The sequence below is a fragment of the Cherax quadricarinatus genome, chromosome 99 (assembly GCF_038502225.1).
Source record: "Cherax quadricarinatus isolate ZL_2023a chromosome 99, ASM3850222v1, whole genome shotgun sequence".
Classification (NCBI taxonomy): Eukaryota; Metazoa; Arthropoda; class Malacostraca; order Decapoda; family Parastacidae; genus Cherax; species Cherax quadricarinatus.
The window spans coordinates 399402-417084 of NC_091390.1; the positions used below are offsets into that span (position 1 = coordinate 399402).

The 17683-nt window shown below is 47.3% G+C and overlaps 1 protein-coding gene and 1 long non-coding RNA gene across 2 annotated transcripts in view; both read right to left on the reverse strand.

The window, feature by feature from the left end:
- Positions 1-3463, reverse strand: part of LOC128704804 (solute carrier family 7 member genderblind) — a 34125-nt gene extending 30662 nt beyond the window's left edge. Inside the window, exon 1 of the mRNA XM_070079488.1 lies at positions 3432-3463. Coding sequence (XP_069935589.1) covers positions 3432-3463 — 32 coding nt within the window. The remainder of the gene's footprint in view (positions 1-3431) is intronic.
- Positions 1-16697, reverse strand: part of LOC138851076 (uncharacterized) — a 47359-nt gene extending 30662 nt beyond the window's left edge. The window contains exon 1 of the long non-coding RNA XR_011390959.1: positions 15501-16697. This is a non-coding gene — a long non-coding RNA (uncharacterized lncRNA). The remainder of the gene's footprint in view (positions 1-15500) is intronic.
- Positions 16698-17683: the final 986 nt, after the last annotated feature.

Sequence of the window (17683 nt, forward strand, 5' to 3'; positions counted from 1 at the left end):
TCCCTGGGTGGTTGTTATCTACCAACCTACTACCACAGGACGGTAGTACCTCCCTGGGAGGTTGCTGTCTACCAACCTACTACCACAGGATGGTAGTACCTCCCTGGGTGGTTGCTGTCTACCAACCTACTACCACAAGACGGTAGTACCTCCCTGGGTGGTTGCTGTCTACCAACCTACTACCACAGGATGGTAGTACCTCCCTGGGTGGTTGTCTACCAACCTACTACCACAGGATGGTAGTACCTCCCTGGGTGGTTGCTGTCTACCAACCTACTACCACAGGACGGTAGTACCTCCCTGGGTGGTTGTCTACCAACCTACTACCACAGGATGGTAGTACCTCCCTGGGTGGTTGCTGTCTACCAACCTACTACCACAGGACGGTAGTACCTCCCTGGGTGGTTGTCTACCAACCTACTACCACAGGATGGTAGTACCTCCCTGGGTGGTTGTTGTCTACCAACCTACTACCACAGGACGGTAGTACCTCCCTGGGAGGTTGTTGTCTACCAACCTACTACCACAGGATGGTAGTACCTCCCTGGGTGGTTGCTGTCTACCAACCTACTACCACAGGACGGTAGTACCTCCCTGGGAGGTTGCTGTCTACCAACCTACTACCACAGGATGGTAGTACCTCCCTGGGTGGTTGCTGTCTACCAACCTACTACCACAAGACGGTAGTACCTCCCTGGGTGGTTGCTGTCTACCAACCTACTACCACAGGATGGTAGTACCTCCCTGGGTGGTTGTCTACCAACCTACTACCATAGGACGGTAGTACCTCCCTGGGTGGTTGCTGTCTACCAACCTACTACCACAGGACGGTAGAACTTCCCTGGGTGGTTGCTGTCTACCAACCTACTACCACAGGATGGTAGTACCTCCCTGGGTGGTTGCTGTCTACCAACCTACTACCACAGGACGGTAGTACCTCCCTAGGTGGTTGTTGTCTACCAACCTACTACCACAGGACGGTATTACCTCCCTGGGTGGTTGTCTACCAACCTACTACCACAGGACGGTAGTACCTCCCTGGGATGTTGCTGTCTAGAAACCTACTACCACAGGATGGTAGTACCTCCCTGGGTGGTTGCTGTCTACCAATCTACTACCACAGGACGGTAGTACCTCCCTGGGTGGTTGCTGTCTACCAACCTACTACCACAGGATGGTAGTACCTCCCTGGGTGGTTGTCTACCAACCTACTACCACAGGATGGTAGTACCTCCCTGGGTGGTTGCTGTCTACCAACCTACTACCACAGGACGGTAGAACCTCCCTGGGTGGTTGCTGTCTACCAACCTACTACCGCAGGATGGTATTACCTCTCTGGGTGGTTGCTGTCTACCAACCTACTACCACAGGATGGTAGTACCTCCCTGGGTGGTTGCTGTCTACCAACCTACTACCACAGGACGGTAGTACCTCCCTGGGTGGTTGTTGTCTACCAACCTACTACCACAGGATGGTAGTACCTCCCTGGGTGGTTGCTGTCTACCAACCTACTACCACAGGATGGTAGTACCTCCCTGGGTGGTTGTCTACCAACCTACTACCACAGGATGGTAGTACCTCCCTGGGTGGTTGTTGTCTACCAACCTACTACCACAGGATGGTAGTACCTCCCTGGGTGGTTGTTGTCTACCAACCTACTACCACAGGACGGTAGTACCTCCCTGGGTGGTTGTTGTCTACCAACCTACTACCACAGGATGGTAGTACCTCCCTGGGTGGTTGCTGTCTACCAACCTACTACCACAGGGCGGTAGTACCTCCCTGGGTGGTTGTTGTCTACCAACCTACTACCACAGGATGGTAGTACCTCCCTGGGTGGTTGTTGTCTACCAACCTACTACCACAGGATGGTAGTACCTCCCTGGGTGGTTGTTGTCTACCAACCTACTACCACAGGACGGTAGTACCTCCCTGGGCGGTTGTCTACCAACCTACTACCACAGGACGGTAGTACCTCCCTGGGTGGTTGTCTACCAACCTACTACCACAGGATGGTAGTACCTCCCTGGGTGGTTGTTGTCTACCAACCTACTACCACAGGACGGTAGTACCTGCCTGGGTGGTTGTCTACCAACCTACTACCACAGGACGGTAGTACCTGCCTGGATGGTTGTTGTCTACCAACCTACTACCACAGGACGGTAGTACCTCCCTGGGCAGTCGCTGTCTACCAGCCTACTACCACAGGATGGTAGTACCACCCTAGGCAGTCGCTGTCTACCAGCCTACTACCACAGGATGGTAGTACCACCCTGGGCAGTCGCTGTCTACCAGCCTACTACCACAGGATGGTAGTACCACCCTGGGCAGTCGCTGTCTACCAGCCTACTACCACAGGATGGTAGTACCACCCTGGGCAGTCGCTGTCTACCAGCCTACTACCACAGGATGGTAGTACCACCCTGGGCGGTCGCTGTCTACCAGCCTACTACCACAGGATGGTAGTACCTCCCTGGGCGGTTGCTGTCTACCAGCCTACTACCACAGGATGGTAGTACCACCCTGGGCGGTCGCTGTCTACCAGCCTACTACCACAGGATGGTAGTACCACCCTGGGCGGTCGCTGTCTACCAGCCTACTACCACAGGATGGTAGTACCACCCTGGGCGGTCGCTGTCTACCAGCCTACTACCACAGGATGGTAGTACCACCCTGGGCGGTCGCTGTCTACCAGCCTACTACCACAGGATGGTAGTACCACCCTGGGCGGTCGCTGTCTACCAGCCTACTACCACAGGATGGTAGTACCACCCTGGGCGGTCGCTGTCTACCAGCCTACTACCACAGGACGGTAGTACCACCCTGGGCAGTCGCTGTCTACCAGCCTACTACCACAGGATGGTATTACCACCCTGGGCGGTCGCTGTCTACCAGCCTACTACCACAGGACGGTAGTACCACCCTGGGCGGTCGCTGTCTACCAGCCTACTACCACAGGATGGTAGTACCTCCCTGGGCGGTCGCTGTCTACCAGCCTACTACCACAGGATGGTAGTACCTCCCTGGGCAGTCGCTGTCTACCAGCCTACTACCACAGGATGGTAGTACCACCCTGGGCGGTCGCTGTCTACCAACCTACTACCACAGGACGGTAGTACCTCCCTGGGCGGTTGCTGTCTACCAGCCTACTACCACAGGACGGTAGTACCTCCCTGTGCGGTTGCTGTCTACCAGCCTACTACCACAGGACGGTAGTACCGCCCTGGGCAGTCGCTGTCTACCAGCCTACTACCACAGGATGGTAGTACCTCCCTGGGCAGTCGCTGTCTACCAGCCTACTACCACAGGATGGTAGTACCACCCTGGGCGGTCGCTGTCTACCAGCCTACTACCTTACAATTAAAATTATCATTAGTAATTAATTCATTCAGTAATATGGTTATAGAAGAACACAAGAGACAGGAACTCACACAAAAATAAGGTTTGCGTCCCAGAGGAACATAGTAGGTGGTCAGTACCTCAGTCATGATAGTAGGTGGTCAGTACCGTGTCGCTGGCAGCCAGAACTCCTATACGTTTTTGGGGCATATTTAACCTGTCAGACACCAAAAATTTTAAATTTATTTTTAAAATTATGTTTGGTTACATGTTATAAATATATATGATTTTTTTTTTACAGAATCCCGGTGTTTTTTTTTTTTTTTTTTTGAGTAGATATTCTGATTTTTAGGAGTGCCCTGGGATTTTTTAGGTATTCAGTCTCTTAGCCTTGGTAAAAGGCTTGGTAGTAGGTGATCAGTACCTCAGTGATGATAGTAGGTGGTCAGTACCTCAGTCATGATAGTAGGTGGTCAGTACCTCAGTCATGATAGTAGGTGGTCAGTACCTCAGTCATGATAGTAGGTGGTCAGTACCTCAGTCATGATAGTAGGTGGTCAGTACCTCAGTCATGATAGTAGGTGGTCAGTACCTCAGTCATGATAGTAGGTGGTCAGTACCTCAGTCATGATAGTAGGTGGTCAGTGTCATGAGTAGGTGGTCAGTACCTCAGTCATGATAGTAGGTGGTCAGTACCTCAGTCATGATAGTAGGTGGTCAGTACCTCAGTCATGATAGTAGGTGGTCAGTACCTCAGTCATGATAGTAGGTGGTCAGTACCTCAGTCATGATAGTAGGTGGTCAGTACCTCAGTCATGATAGTAGGTGGTCAGTAGTCATGATAGTAGGTGGTCAGTCCTCAGTCATGATAGTAGGTGGTCAGTCCTCAGTCATGATAGTAGGTGTTCAGTACCTCAGTCATGATAGTAGGTGGTCAGTACCTCAGTCATGATAGTAGGTGGTCAGTACCTCAGTCATGATAGTAGGTGGTCAGTACCTCAGTCATGATAGTAGGTGGTCAGTACCTCAGTCATGATAGTAGGTGGTCAGTACCTCAGTCATGATAGTAGGTGGTCAGTACCTCAGTCATGATAGTAGGTGGTCAGTACCTCAGTCATGATAGTAGGTGGTCAGTGCATCAGTCAGTCATGATAGTAGGTGGTCAGTACCTCAGTCATGATAGTAGGTGGTCAGTACCTCAGTCATGATAGTAGGTGGTCAGTACCTCAGTCATGATAGTAGGTGGTCAGTCAGTCATGATAGTAGGTGGTCAGTACCTCAGTCATGATAGTAGGTGGTCAGTACCTCAGTCATGATAGTAGGTGGTCAGTACCTCAGTCATGATAGTAGGTGGTCAGTACCTCAGTCATGATAGTAGGTGGTCAGTACCTCAGTCATGATAGTAGGTGGTCAGTACCTCAGTCATGATAGTAGGTGGTCAGTACCTCAGTCATGATAGTAGGTGGTCAGTACCTCAGTCATGATAGTAGGTGGTCAGTACCTCAGTCATGATAGTAGGTGGTCAGTACCTCAGTCATGATAGTAGGTGGTCAGTACCTCAGTCATGATAGTAGGTGGTCAGTACCTCAGTCATGATAGTAGGTGGTCAGTACCTCATGATAGTAGGTGGTCATGATAGTAGGTGGTCAGTACCTCAGTCATGATAGTAGGTGGTCAGTACCTCAGTCATGATAGTAGGTGGTCAGTACCTCAGTCATGATAGTAGGTGGTCAGTACCTCAGTCATGATAGTAGTTGGTCAGTACATGATAGTAGGTGGTCTCAGTCATGATAGTAGGTGGTCAGTACCTCAGTCATGATAGTAGGTGGTCAGTACCTCAGTCATGATAGTAGGTGGTCAGTACCTCAGTCATGATAGTAGGTGGTCAGTACCTCAGTCATGATAGTAGGTGGTCAGTACCTCAGTCATGATAGTAGGTGGTCAGTACCTCAGTCATGATAGTAGGTGGTCAGTACCTCAGTCATGATAGTAGGTGGTCAGTACCTCAGTCATGATAGTAGGTGGTCAGTGATAGTAGGTGGTCATACCTCAGTCATGATAGTAGGTGGTCAGTACCTCAGTCCTCAGTCATGATAGTAGGTGGTCAGTACCTCAGTCATGATAGTAGGTGGTCAGTACCTCAGTCATGATAGTAGGTGGTCAGTACCTCAGTCATGATAGTAGGTGGTCAGTACCTCAGTCACGATAGTAGGTGGTCAGTCCTCAGTCATGATAGTAGGTGGTCAGTACCTCAGTCATGATAGTAGGTGGTCAGTACCTCAGTCATGATAGTAGGTGGTCAGTACCTCAGTCATGATAGTAGGTGGTCAGTACCTCAGTCATGATAGTAGGTGGTCAGTACCTCAGTCATGATAGTAGGTGGTCAGTACCTCAGTCATGATAGTAGGTGGTCAGTACCTCAGTCATGATAGTAGGTGGTCAGTACCTCAGTCATGATAGTAGGTGGTCAGTACCTCAGTCATGATAGTAGGTGGTCAGTACCTCAGTCATGATAGTAGGTGGTCTCAGTCATGATAGTAGGTGGTCAGTACCTCAGTCATGATAGTAGGTGGTCAGTACCTCAGTCATGATAGTAGGTGGTCAGTACCTCAGTCATGATAGTAGGTGGTCAGTACCTCAGTCATGATAGTAGGTGGTCAGTACCTCAGTCATGATAGTAGGTGGTCAGTACCTCAGTCATGATAGTAGGTGGTCAGTACCTCAGTCATGATAGTAGGTGGTCAGTACCTCAGTCATGATAGTAGGTGGTCAGTACCTCAGTCATGATAGTAGGTGGTCAGTACCTCAGTCATGATAGTAGGTGGTCAGTACCTCAGTCATGATAGTAGGTGGTCAGTACCTCAGTCATGATAGTAGGTGGTCAGTATAGTAGGTGGTCAGTACCTCAGTCATGATAGTAGGTGGTCAGTACCTCAGTCATGATAGTAGGTGGTCAGTATAGTAGGTGGTCAGTACCTCAGTCATGATAGTAGGTGGTCCCTCAGTCATGATAGTAGGTGGTCAGTACCTCAGTCATGATAGTAGGTGGTCAGTACCTCAGTCATGATAGTAGGTGGTCAGTACCTCAGTCATGATAGTAGGTGGTCAGTACCTCAGTCATGATAGTAGGTGGTCAGTACCTCAGTCATGATAGTAGGTGGTCAGTACCTCAGTCATGATAGTAGGTGGTCAGTACCTCAGTCATGATAGTAGGTGGTCAGTACCTCAGTCATGATAGTAGGTGGTCAGTACCTCAGTCATGATAGTAGGTGGTCAGTACCTCAGTCATGATAGTAGGTGGTCAGTACCTCAGTCATGATAGTAGGTGGTCAGTACCTCAGTCATGATAGTAGGTGGTCAGTACCTCAGTCATGATAGTAGGTGGTCAGTACCTCAGTCATGATAGTAGGTGGTCAGTACCTCAGTCATGATAGTAGGTGGTCAGTACCTCAGTCATGATAGTAGGTGGTCAGTACCTCAGTCATGATAGTAGGTGGTCAGTACCTCAGTCATGATAGTAGGTGGTCAGTACCTCAGTCATGATAGTAGGTGGTCAGTACCTCAGTCATGATAGTAGGTGGTCAGTACCTCAGTCATGATAGTAGGTGGTCAGTACCTCAGTCATGATAGTAGGTGGTCAGTACCTCAGTCATGATAGTAGGTGGTCAGTACCTCAGTCATGATAGTAGGTGGTCAGTACCTCAGTCATGATAGTAGGTGGTCAGTACCTCAGTCATGATAGTAGGTGGTCAGTACCTCAGTCATGATAGTAGGTGGTCAGTACCTCAGTCATGATAGTAGGTGGTCAGTACCTCAGTCATGATAGTAGGTGGTCAGTACCTCAGTCATGATAGTAGGTGGTCAGTACCTCAGTCATGATAGTAGGTGGTCAGTACCTCAGTCATGATAGTAGGTGGTCAGTACCTCAGTCATGATAGTAGGTGGTCAGTACCTCAGTCATGATAGTAGGTGGTCAGTACCTCAGTCATGATAGTAGGTGGTCAGTACCTCAGTCATGATAGTAGGTGGTCAGTACCTCAGTCATGATAGTAGGTGGTCAGTACCTCAGTCATGATAGTAGGTGGTCAGTACCTCAGTCATGATAGTAGGTGGTCAGTACCTCAGTCATGATAGTAGGTGGTCAGTACCTCAGTCATGATAGTAGGTGGTCAGTACCTCAGTCATGATAGTAGGTGGTCAGTACCTCAGTCATGATAGTAGGTGGTCAGTACCTCAGTCATGATAGTAGGTGGTCAGTACCTCAGTCATGATAGTAGGTGGTCAGTACCTCAGTCATGATAGTAGGTGGTCAGTACCTCAGTCATGATAGTAGGTGGTCAGTACCTCAGTCATGATAGTAGGTGGTCAGTACCTCAGTCATGATAGTAGGTGGTCAGTACCTCAGTCATGATAGTAGGTGGTCAGTACCTCAGTCATGATAGTAGGTGGTCAGTACCTCAGTCATGATAGTAGGTGGTCAGTACCTCAGTCATGATAGTAGGTGGTCAGTACCTCAGTCATGATAGTAGGTGGTCAGTACCTCAGTCATGATAGTAGGTGGTCAGTACCTCAGTCATGATAGTAGGTGGTCAGTACCTCAGTCATGATAGTAGGTGGTCAGTACCTCAGTCATGATAGTAGGTGGTCAGTACCTCAGTCATGATAGTAGGTGGTCAGTACCTCAGTCATGATAGTAGGTGGTCAGTACCTCAGTCATGATAGTAGGTGGTCAGTACCTCAGTCATGATAGTAGGTGGTCAGTACCTCAGTCATGATAGTAGGTGGTCAGTACCTCAGTCATGATAGTAGTACCTCAGTCATGATAGTAGGTGGTCAGTACCTCAGTCATGATAGTAGGTGGTCAGTCATGATAGTAGGTGGTCCTCAGTCATGATAGTAGGTGGTCAGTACCTCAGTCATGATAGTAGGTGGTCAGTACCTCAGTCATGATAGTAGGTGGTCAGTACCTCAGTCATGATAGTAGGTGGTCAGTACCTCAGTCATGATAGTAGGTGGTCAGTACCTCAGTCATGATAGTAGGTGGTCAGTACCTCAGTCATGATAGTAGGTGGTCAGTACCTCAGTCATGATAGTAGGTGGTCAGTACCTCAGTCATGATAGTAGGTGATAGTCAGTACCTCAGTCATGATAGTAGGTGGTCAGTACCTCAGTCATGATAGTAGGTGGTCAGTACCTCAGTCATGATAGTAGGTGGTCAGTACCTCAGTCATGATAGTAGGTGGTCAGTACCTCAGTCATGATAGTAGGTGGTCAGTACCTCAGTCATGATAGTAGGTGGTCAGTACCTCAGTCATGATAGTAGTAGTCATGATAGTAGGTGGTCAGTCCTCAGTCATGATAGTAGGTGGTCAGTACCTCAGTCATGATAGTAGGTGGTCAGTACCTCAGTCATGATAGTAGGTGGTCAGTACCTCAGTCATGATAGTAGGTGGTCAGTACCTCAGTCATGATAGTAGGTGGTCAGTACCTCAGTCATGATAGTAGGTGGTCAGTACCTCAGTCATGATAGTAGGTGGTCAGTACCTCAGTCATGATAGTAGGTGGTCAGTACCCCAGTCATGATAGTAGGTGGTCAGTACCTCAGTCATGATAGTAGGTGGTCAGTACCTCAGTCATGATAGTAGGTGGTCAGTACCTCAGTCATGATAGTAGGTGGTCAGTACCTCAGTCATGATAGTAGGTGGTCAGTACCTCAGTCATGATAGTAGGTGGTCAGTACCTCAGTCATGATAGTAGGTGGTCAGTACCTCAGTCATGATAGTAGGTGGTCATCATAGTAGGTGGTCAGTACCTCAGTCATGATAGTAGGTGGTCAGTACCTCAGTCATGATAGTAGGTGGTCAGTACCTCAGTCATGATAGTAGGTGGTCAGTACCTCAGTCATGATAGTAGGTGGTCAGTACCTCAGTCATGATAGTAGGTGGTCAGTACCTCAGTCATGATAGTAGGTGGTCAGTACCTCAGTCATGATAGTAGGTGGTCAGTACCTCAGTCATGATAGTAGGTGGTCAGTACCTCAGTCATGATAGTAGGTGGTCAGTACCTCAGTCATGATAGTAGGTGGTCAGTACCTCAGTCATGATAGTAGGTGGTCAGTACCTCAGTCATGATAGTAGGTGGTCAGTACCTCAGTCATGATAGTAGGTGGTCAGTACCTCAGTCATGATAGTAGGTGGTCAGTAGTCATGATAGTAGGTGGTCAGTCAGTCATGATAGTAGGTGGTCAGTACCTCAGTCATGATAGTAGGTGGTCAGTACCTCAGTCATGATAGTAGGTGGTCAGTACCTCAGTCATGATAGTAGGTGGTCAGTACCTCAGTCATGATAGTAGGTGGTCAGTACCTCAGTCATGATAGTAGGTGGTCAGTACCTCAGTCATGATAGTAGGTGGTCAGTACCTCAGTCATGATAGTAGGTGGTCAGTACCTCAGTCATGATAGTAGGTGGTCAGTACCTCAGTCATGATAGTAGGTGGTCAGTACCTCAGTCATGATAGTAGGTGGTCAGTACCTCAGTCATGATAGTAGGTGGTCAGTACCTCAGTCATGATAGTAGGTGGTCAGTACCTCAGTCATGATAGTAGTACCTCAGTCATGATAGTAGGTGGTCAGTACCTCAGTCATGATAGTAGGTGGTCAGTACCTCAGTCAGTAGTAGGTGGTCCCTCAGTCATGATAGTAGGTGGTCAGTACCTCAGTCATGATAGTAGGTGGTCAGTACCTCAGTCATGATAGTAGGTGGTCAGTACCTCAGTCATGATAGTAGGTGGTCAGTACCTCAGTCATGATAGGTGGTCAGTCCCTCAGTCATGATAGTAGGTGGTCAGTACCTCAGTCATGATAGTAGGTGGTCAGTACCTCAGTCATGATAGTAGGTGGTCAGTACCTCAGTCATGATAGTAGGTGGTCAGTACCTCAGTCATGATAGTAGGTGGTCAGTACCTCAGTCATGATAGTAGGTGGTCAGTACCTCAGTCATGATAGTAGGTGGTCAGTACCTCAGTCATGATAGTAGGTGGTCAGTACCTCAGTCATGATAGTAGGTGGTCAGTACCTCAGTCATGATAGTAGGTGGTCAGTACCTCAGTCATGATAGTAGGTGGTCAGTACCTCAGTCATGATAGTAGGTGGTCAGTACCTCAGTCATGATAGTAGGTGGTCAGTACCTCAGTCATGATAGTAGGTGGTCAGTATGGTACCACTATGACCCCGCCTCCGCCTGCTTCACCTCACCTCACTACTTCGACTAGTGGATGGTACCACTATGACCCCGCCTCCGCCTGCTTCACCTCACCTCACTACTTCGACTAGTGGATGGTTCCACTATGACCCCGCCTCCGCCTGCTTCACCTCACCTCACTACTTCGACTAGTGGATGGTACCACTATGACCCCGCCTCCGCCTGCTTCACCTCACCTCACTACTTCGACTAGTGGATGGTACCACTATGACCCCGCCTCCGCCTGCTTCACCTCACCTCACTACTTCGACTAGTGGATGGTACCACTATGACCCCGCCTCCGCCTGCTTCACCTCACCTCACTACTTCGACTAGTGGATGGTACCACTATGACCCCGCCTCCGCCTGCTTCACCTCACCTCACTACTTCGACTAGTGGATGGTACCACTATGACCCCGCCTCCGCCTGCTTCACCTCACCTCACTACTTCGACTAGTGGATGGTACCACTATGACCCCGCCTCCGCCTGCTTCACCTCACCTCACTACTTCGACTAGTGGATGGTACCACTATGATCCCGCCTCCGCCTGCTTCACCTCACCTCACTACAGTATATAAGCCACGTCTACGGCCCTATGCTGTACATTCTACAAGATTGATGGACTGAACACATCAACTCCAGGCCGAGGGACTGATTACCTCAAACTCCTCCTCTCCTTACGCCTTCCTCTTTGTATTGGACTGATGAAGCCACTGTGTGGCGAAACGTTTCCTGAATAAAGATTCCCATATGCTGCATAAGTGTCTCAATCTTCAACTTGTCGGTTTTTCAAACCATTCATCACTACTAATAAGTGCCAGATAAAGTATGTAGTGATGCCAAGTGCCTCATATAGGTGGTAAGAGAGGGTATATAAATAAGTAATGTCAGTGGGTACAGAGTATGTTGGGAAGTGAATTCAGTGGTGGTGAGGGAGGGGAGGATAATGATGGCGTAGAGAAGAAATACAAGGAGGAGGGAACAGGAAGTACTATACGAGAATTTGAGAGAGAGAGAGAGAGAGAGAGAGGAGTTCCTACTTACTGCTAGGTCAACAAAATACCTTTCTTCAGTGGACTGCTCACAGAGTCAATTGCAATGTTGGTGGCTTTCACAGAGACCCACATAAAGGATCACGTTGATAGTGAAATGTGGATCCCAGGTTATAACTTATTCTGATGCGACAGAAAAAACAGGCAACATGGGGGGGTTGACCTGTGTATCACAGTCGCTCATAAGCTCGGAATTACTAAACGCCACGTATGGTGTAGTTGAAGTTTTGGCAGTGAAGACTGACAACCAAAACCTGGTCATTGTGGTGTTATACAAGCCTCCAGATACAATTTCCCAACGATTCCAGGAACAGCTTTTGAAAACTGTCTGGAAAATCTCCCAACTCCTGCCCCAAACATCTTGCTGCTGGGGGATTTCAACTCAAGACACCTAAAATGGAGGAGTGTAGCAAATGTTTAAGCAGAGATAACACCAGGAGGCAGCAGCAGCTCAGATGAAAACTAACACACACACATAAGCTATTAAATCTCTGCAACAAATTCACCTTAAACCAGCAAATAGAGGAGCCAACAAGACTGGAAAATACACTGGACCTCATCTTCACTAATAATGATGACCTGTAATGAAATGTAACAGTATCAAAGACAATACACTCGGATCACAACATAACAGAAGTACAGACATGTATGTGCAGGGCTCCTGACCAGCATAATGTGGTCAGTTATGAAGGTGCCTTCACCAAATTCAACTTCAATAGTAAAAACATACAGTGGGGTCAAATCAACCATGTCCTAAATCAAACAAGCTGAGAAGATATAAGCAAAGATCCGAACCTGTACCTAAAAAGAATTAACTCCGTGGCACTTGAGGTCTGCTCAGGGCACATTTCCCTAAGAAAAAAGAAGAAACGTCAACCAAAAAGAGAGAAACATTCCCTATATAGACGAAGGCGAAGAATCACAGAGCTGCTGAGAGGAGCCAGTGTATGTGAAACTCAGGAGGAACTGGCCAGAGAAATAGAAAATCTCGAACTTAAGCTTAATGAATCATACAGGAGACAAGATAAACAGGAGGAACTTATAATAAATGAAATTGAAGGAAAATCAAATTAGTTCTTTTCTTATGCCAAATCTAGGGCAAAAACCACATCCAGTATTGGACCCTTCTTAAACGAGATGGGTCTTACACAGATGAAAACAAAGAAATGAGTGAGATACTCAAGTCTCGATATAACTTACTGTTTATTGGGCCAATAATCAGACTAAGAGTCGATAATCTAAAGGAGTTTTTCATGCCAGATTCAAAATTTGGTTAATTCAAGAATTTCTGATAGAATCCTAACACCAAAAGACTTCGAAAAAGCAGTAATTAACATGGCCATGTACTCTGCCCCAGGTCCAGACTCTTGGGACTCTGTCTTCATCAAGAACTGCAAGAAACCCCTTTCACGTGCCTTAAATATTCTATAGATGAATAGTTCAGAGAACCGACATGTTCATAAATTAGACACATGTGCAACTCTTGGGTATCTTTATTGAGAAAACGTTTCACCACACAGTGGCTTCATCAGTCCATACAAAGGAGAATGGTGAAGAACAGGAGTTTGAGGTAATCAGTCCCTCAACCTTGAGTCGATGTGGTCAGTCCATCAATCTTGAAAAGAATACCGCATGTCTGCAGAGAAGTAGCTTATATACCGTAGGCAGGAGAGGTGCAGCAGTCGTAGGTGGTGTCACATCTGACCAATGTGGAAGTAGGTCGTGCCCAAGGGTTAGGCAAGTGAAGAATTCCCAAGTACTATTAAGATCCCAAGAAGTTGCAGTGTCTGACACTGTTCCTCATCCTCATATCTGACATAGACAGAGATGTAAGCCATAGCACCGTGTCTTCCTTTGCTGAGATTCCTTAGTCTGCATGACAGTGTCCTCCATTGCAGACACTGCAAGGCTCCAGGTGGACATAACCAAATCTTTAAATGGGCTGCAGAAAACAATATGAAGTTCAATGACGAGAAATTTCAATTACCCAGATATGGAAAACTTGTGGAAATAAAAACTGGATTGGAATATAAAACAAATTCTAACCACATAATAGAGCGAAAAACTAATGTGAAGGACCTGGGAGTGATAATGTCAGAGGATCTCATTTTCCAAGTTCACAACAATGTATCTACCTCATCTGCTAGGAAAATGATAGGATGGATAATGAGAACCTTCAAAACTAGGGACGCCAAGCCCATGGTGATTGTCTTCAAATTGATTGTTCTCTCCAGGCTGGAATATTGATGTACACTAACGTCCCTTTTCAAGGCTGGTGAAATTGCTGGCCTGGAGAATGTACAGAGAACTTTCACCTCACATGTAAATATCATAAAACGTACACCTAAATTACTGGGAATGGTTGAAGTCCCTTGACCTGTAGTCCTTGAAATCCAGACGAGAAAGATACATGATAATATACACTTGGAAAATCCTCAAGAAACTGGTCCCAATCTGTACACAAAAATCACTCCCTACGACAGCAAAAGACTTGGCAGGAGATGCAACATTCCTCACATGAAAAACTGGGCCGCTAAGAGATGACAATAAGTGTCAGGGGCCCAAGACTGTTCAGCTGCCTCTCATCATAAATAAGGGGGATTACCAAAAGGCCCCTGGTTGTCTTCAAGACCCCTGGTTGTCTTCAAGACCCCTGGTTGTCTTCAACACCCCTGGTTGTCTTCAAGATCACTGGTTGTCTTCAACACCCCTGGTTGTCTTCAAGATCCCTGGTTGTCTTCAACACCCCTGGTTGTCTTCAAGACCCCTGGTTGTCTTCAAGATCACTGGTTGTCTTCAACACCCCTGGTTGTCTTCAACACCCCAGGTTGTCTTCAACACCCCTGCTTGTCTTCACCCCTGGTTGTCTTCAAGACCCCTGGTTGTCTTCAAGATCCCCTGGTTGTCTTCAAGACCCCTGGTTGTCTTCAACACCCCTGGTTGTCTTCAACACCCCTGGTTGTCTTCAACACCCCTGGTTGCCCTCAAGACCCCTGGTTGTCCTCAAGACCTCTGGTTGTCTTCAAGACCCCTGGTTGTCTTCAAGACCCCTACTGTCTTCAAGACCCCTGGTTGTCTTCAACACCCCTGGTTGTCTTCAACACCCCTGGTTGTCTTCAACACCCCTGGTTGTCCTCAAGACCCCTGGTTGTCCTCAAGACCCCTGGTTGTCCTTAAGACCTCTGGTTGTCTTCAAGACCCCTGGTTGTCTTCAAGATCCCTGGTTGTCTTCAACACCCCTGGTTGTCTTCAAGATCCCTGGTTGTCTTCAACACCCCTGGTTGTCTTCAAGACCCCTGGTTGTCTTCAAGATCCCCTGGTTGTCTTCAAGACCCCTGGTTGTCTTCACCACCCCTAGTTGTCTTCAACACCCCTGGTTGTCTTCAAGATCCCTGGTTGTCTTCAACACCCCTGGTTGTCTTCAACACCCCTGGTTGTCTTCAACACCCCTGGTTGTCTTCAACACCCCTGGTTGTCTTCAACACCCCTGGTTGTCTTCAAGATCCCCTGGTTGTCTTCAACACCCCTGGTTGTCTTCAAGACCCCTGGTTGTCTTCAACACCCCTGGTTGTCTTCAACACCCCTGGTTGCCCTCAAGACCCCTGGCTGTCTTCAACACCCCTGGTTGTCTTCAACACCCCTGGTTGTCTTCAACACCCCTGGTTGTCCTCAAGACCCCTGGTTGTCCTCAAGACCCCTGGTTGTCCTCAAGACCCCTGGTTGTCCTCAAGACTCCTGGTTGTCCTCAAGACCCCTGGTTGTCCTCAAGACCCCTGGTTGTCCTCAAGACCCCTGGTTGCCTTCAAGACCCCTGGTTGTCTTCAAGACCCCCCCTGGTTGTCTTCAAGACCCCTGGTTGTCAAGACACCTGGTTGTCTTCAAGAGGGAGCTGGACAGACACACAGTACCTGACCAGCCAGGCTGTGGTTCCTTCATTGGGTTACGTGCGACCAGCAGTAACAACCTGGTTGATCAGGTCCTGATCCACCATTAGGCCTGGTCATGGACCGGGCCACGGGGGCCTTGACCCCCGGAACACCAACCAGATACACTCCCTCCTCCAGGTAACAGGTACCAAGAAACATACCCACCATCTGTACCCACCCCCAGGATGTAACCCAGGCTCTTCGCTTGTGAGCCCCAGGCTCCACCAGTCAAGCAGGAAGCTTATCTGGGTACACCAGGGCATGTTGCTGTGACCTTCACTAACTTATCCGGGTACACCAGGGCATGTTGCTGTGACCTTCACTAACTTATCTGGGTACACCAGGGCATGTTGCTGTGACCTTCACTAACTTATCTGGGTACACCAGGGCATGTTGCTGTGACCTTCACTAACTTATCTGGGTACACCAGGGCATGTTGCTGTGACCTTCACTAACTTATCTGGGTACACCAGGGCATGTTGCTGTGACCTTCACTAACTTATCTGGGTACACCAGGGCATGTTGCTGTGACCTTCACTAACTTATCTGGGTACACCAGGGCATGTTGCTGTGACCTTCACTAACATCAACACTGACCTTCAACGTGGCCACTTTTTCTAGATCTCTAGTTGGCTGAGAGACTATTGTAGGGGTATCGTAGAGGCTTTATAAGGGGTATCGTAGGAGTATCATAAGAGTATCGTAGGGATACCGTAGAAATATGGGAGTATCGTAGAAGTATACAAGTATCATAAGTGTATCGTACAAGTATCATGCAAGTATCGTAGGAGTATTGTGCAAGTATCGTAGGAGTATTGTACAAGTATCGTAGGGGTATCGTACAAGTATCGTAGAAGTACCATACAAGTATCGTAGGGGTATCGTATAAGTATACAAGTAGCGTAAAAGTACCATACAAGTATCGTAGGGGTATCGTACAAGTATCGTAGGGGTATCGTAGAAGTATCGTACAAGTATCGTAGGGGTATCGTACAAGTATACAAGTAGCGTAGAAGTACCATACAAGTATCGTAGGGGTATCGTACAAGTATTATAGGGGTATCGTAGAAGTGCCATACAAGTATGGTACATGTTACAAGTATCGCACAAGTATGGTACAAGTATGGTACAAGTATCGTACATGTTACAAGTATGGTACAAGTATCGTACATGTTACAAGTATGGTACAAGTATCGTACATGTTACAAGTATGGTACAAGTATCGTACATGTTACAAGTATGGTACAAGTATCGTACATGGTACAAGTATGGTACAAGTATCGTACATGTTACAAGTATGGTACAAGTATCGTACATGTTACAAGTATGGTACAAGTATCGTACATGTTACAAGTATGGTACAAGTATCGTACATGGTACAAGTATCGTACATGTTACAAGTATGGTACAAGTATCGTACATGGTACAAGTATGGTACAAGTATCGTACATGTTACAAGTATGGTACAAGTATCGTACATGTTACAAGTATGGTACAAGTATCGTACATGTTACAAGTATGGTACAAGTATCGTACATGTTACAAGTATGGTACAAGTATCGTACATGGTACAAGTATGGTACAAGTATCGTACATGTTACAAGTATGGTACAAGTATCGTACATGTTACAAGTATGGTACAAGTATCGTACATGGTACAAGTATCGTACATGGTACAAGTATCGTACATGTACAAGTATGGTACAAGTATCGTACATGTTACAAGTATGGTACAAGTATCGTACATGGTACAAGTATCGTACATGTACAAGTATGGTACAAGTATCGTACATGTTACAAGTATGGTACAAGTATCGTACATGTTACAAGTATGGTACAAGTATCGTACATGTTACAAGTATGGTACAAGTATCGTACATGTTACAAGCATGGTACAAGTATGGTACAAGTATGGTACAAGTATCGTACATGGTACAAGTATGGTACAAGTATCGTACATGGTACAAGTATGGTACAAGTATCGTACATGGTACAAGTATGGTACAAGTATCGTACATGGTACAAGTATCGTACATGTTACAAGTATGGTACAAATATCGTACATGTTACAAGTATGGTACAAGTATCGTACATGTTACAAGTATGGTACAAGTATCGTACATGT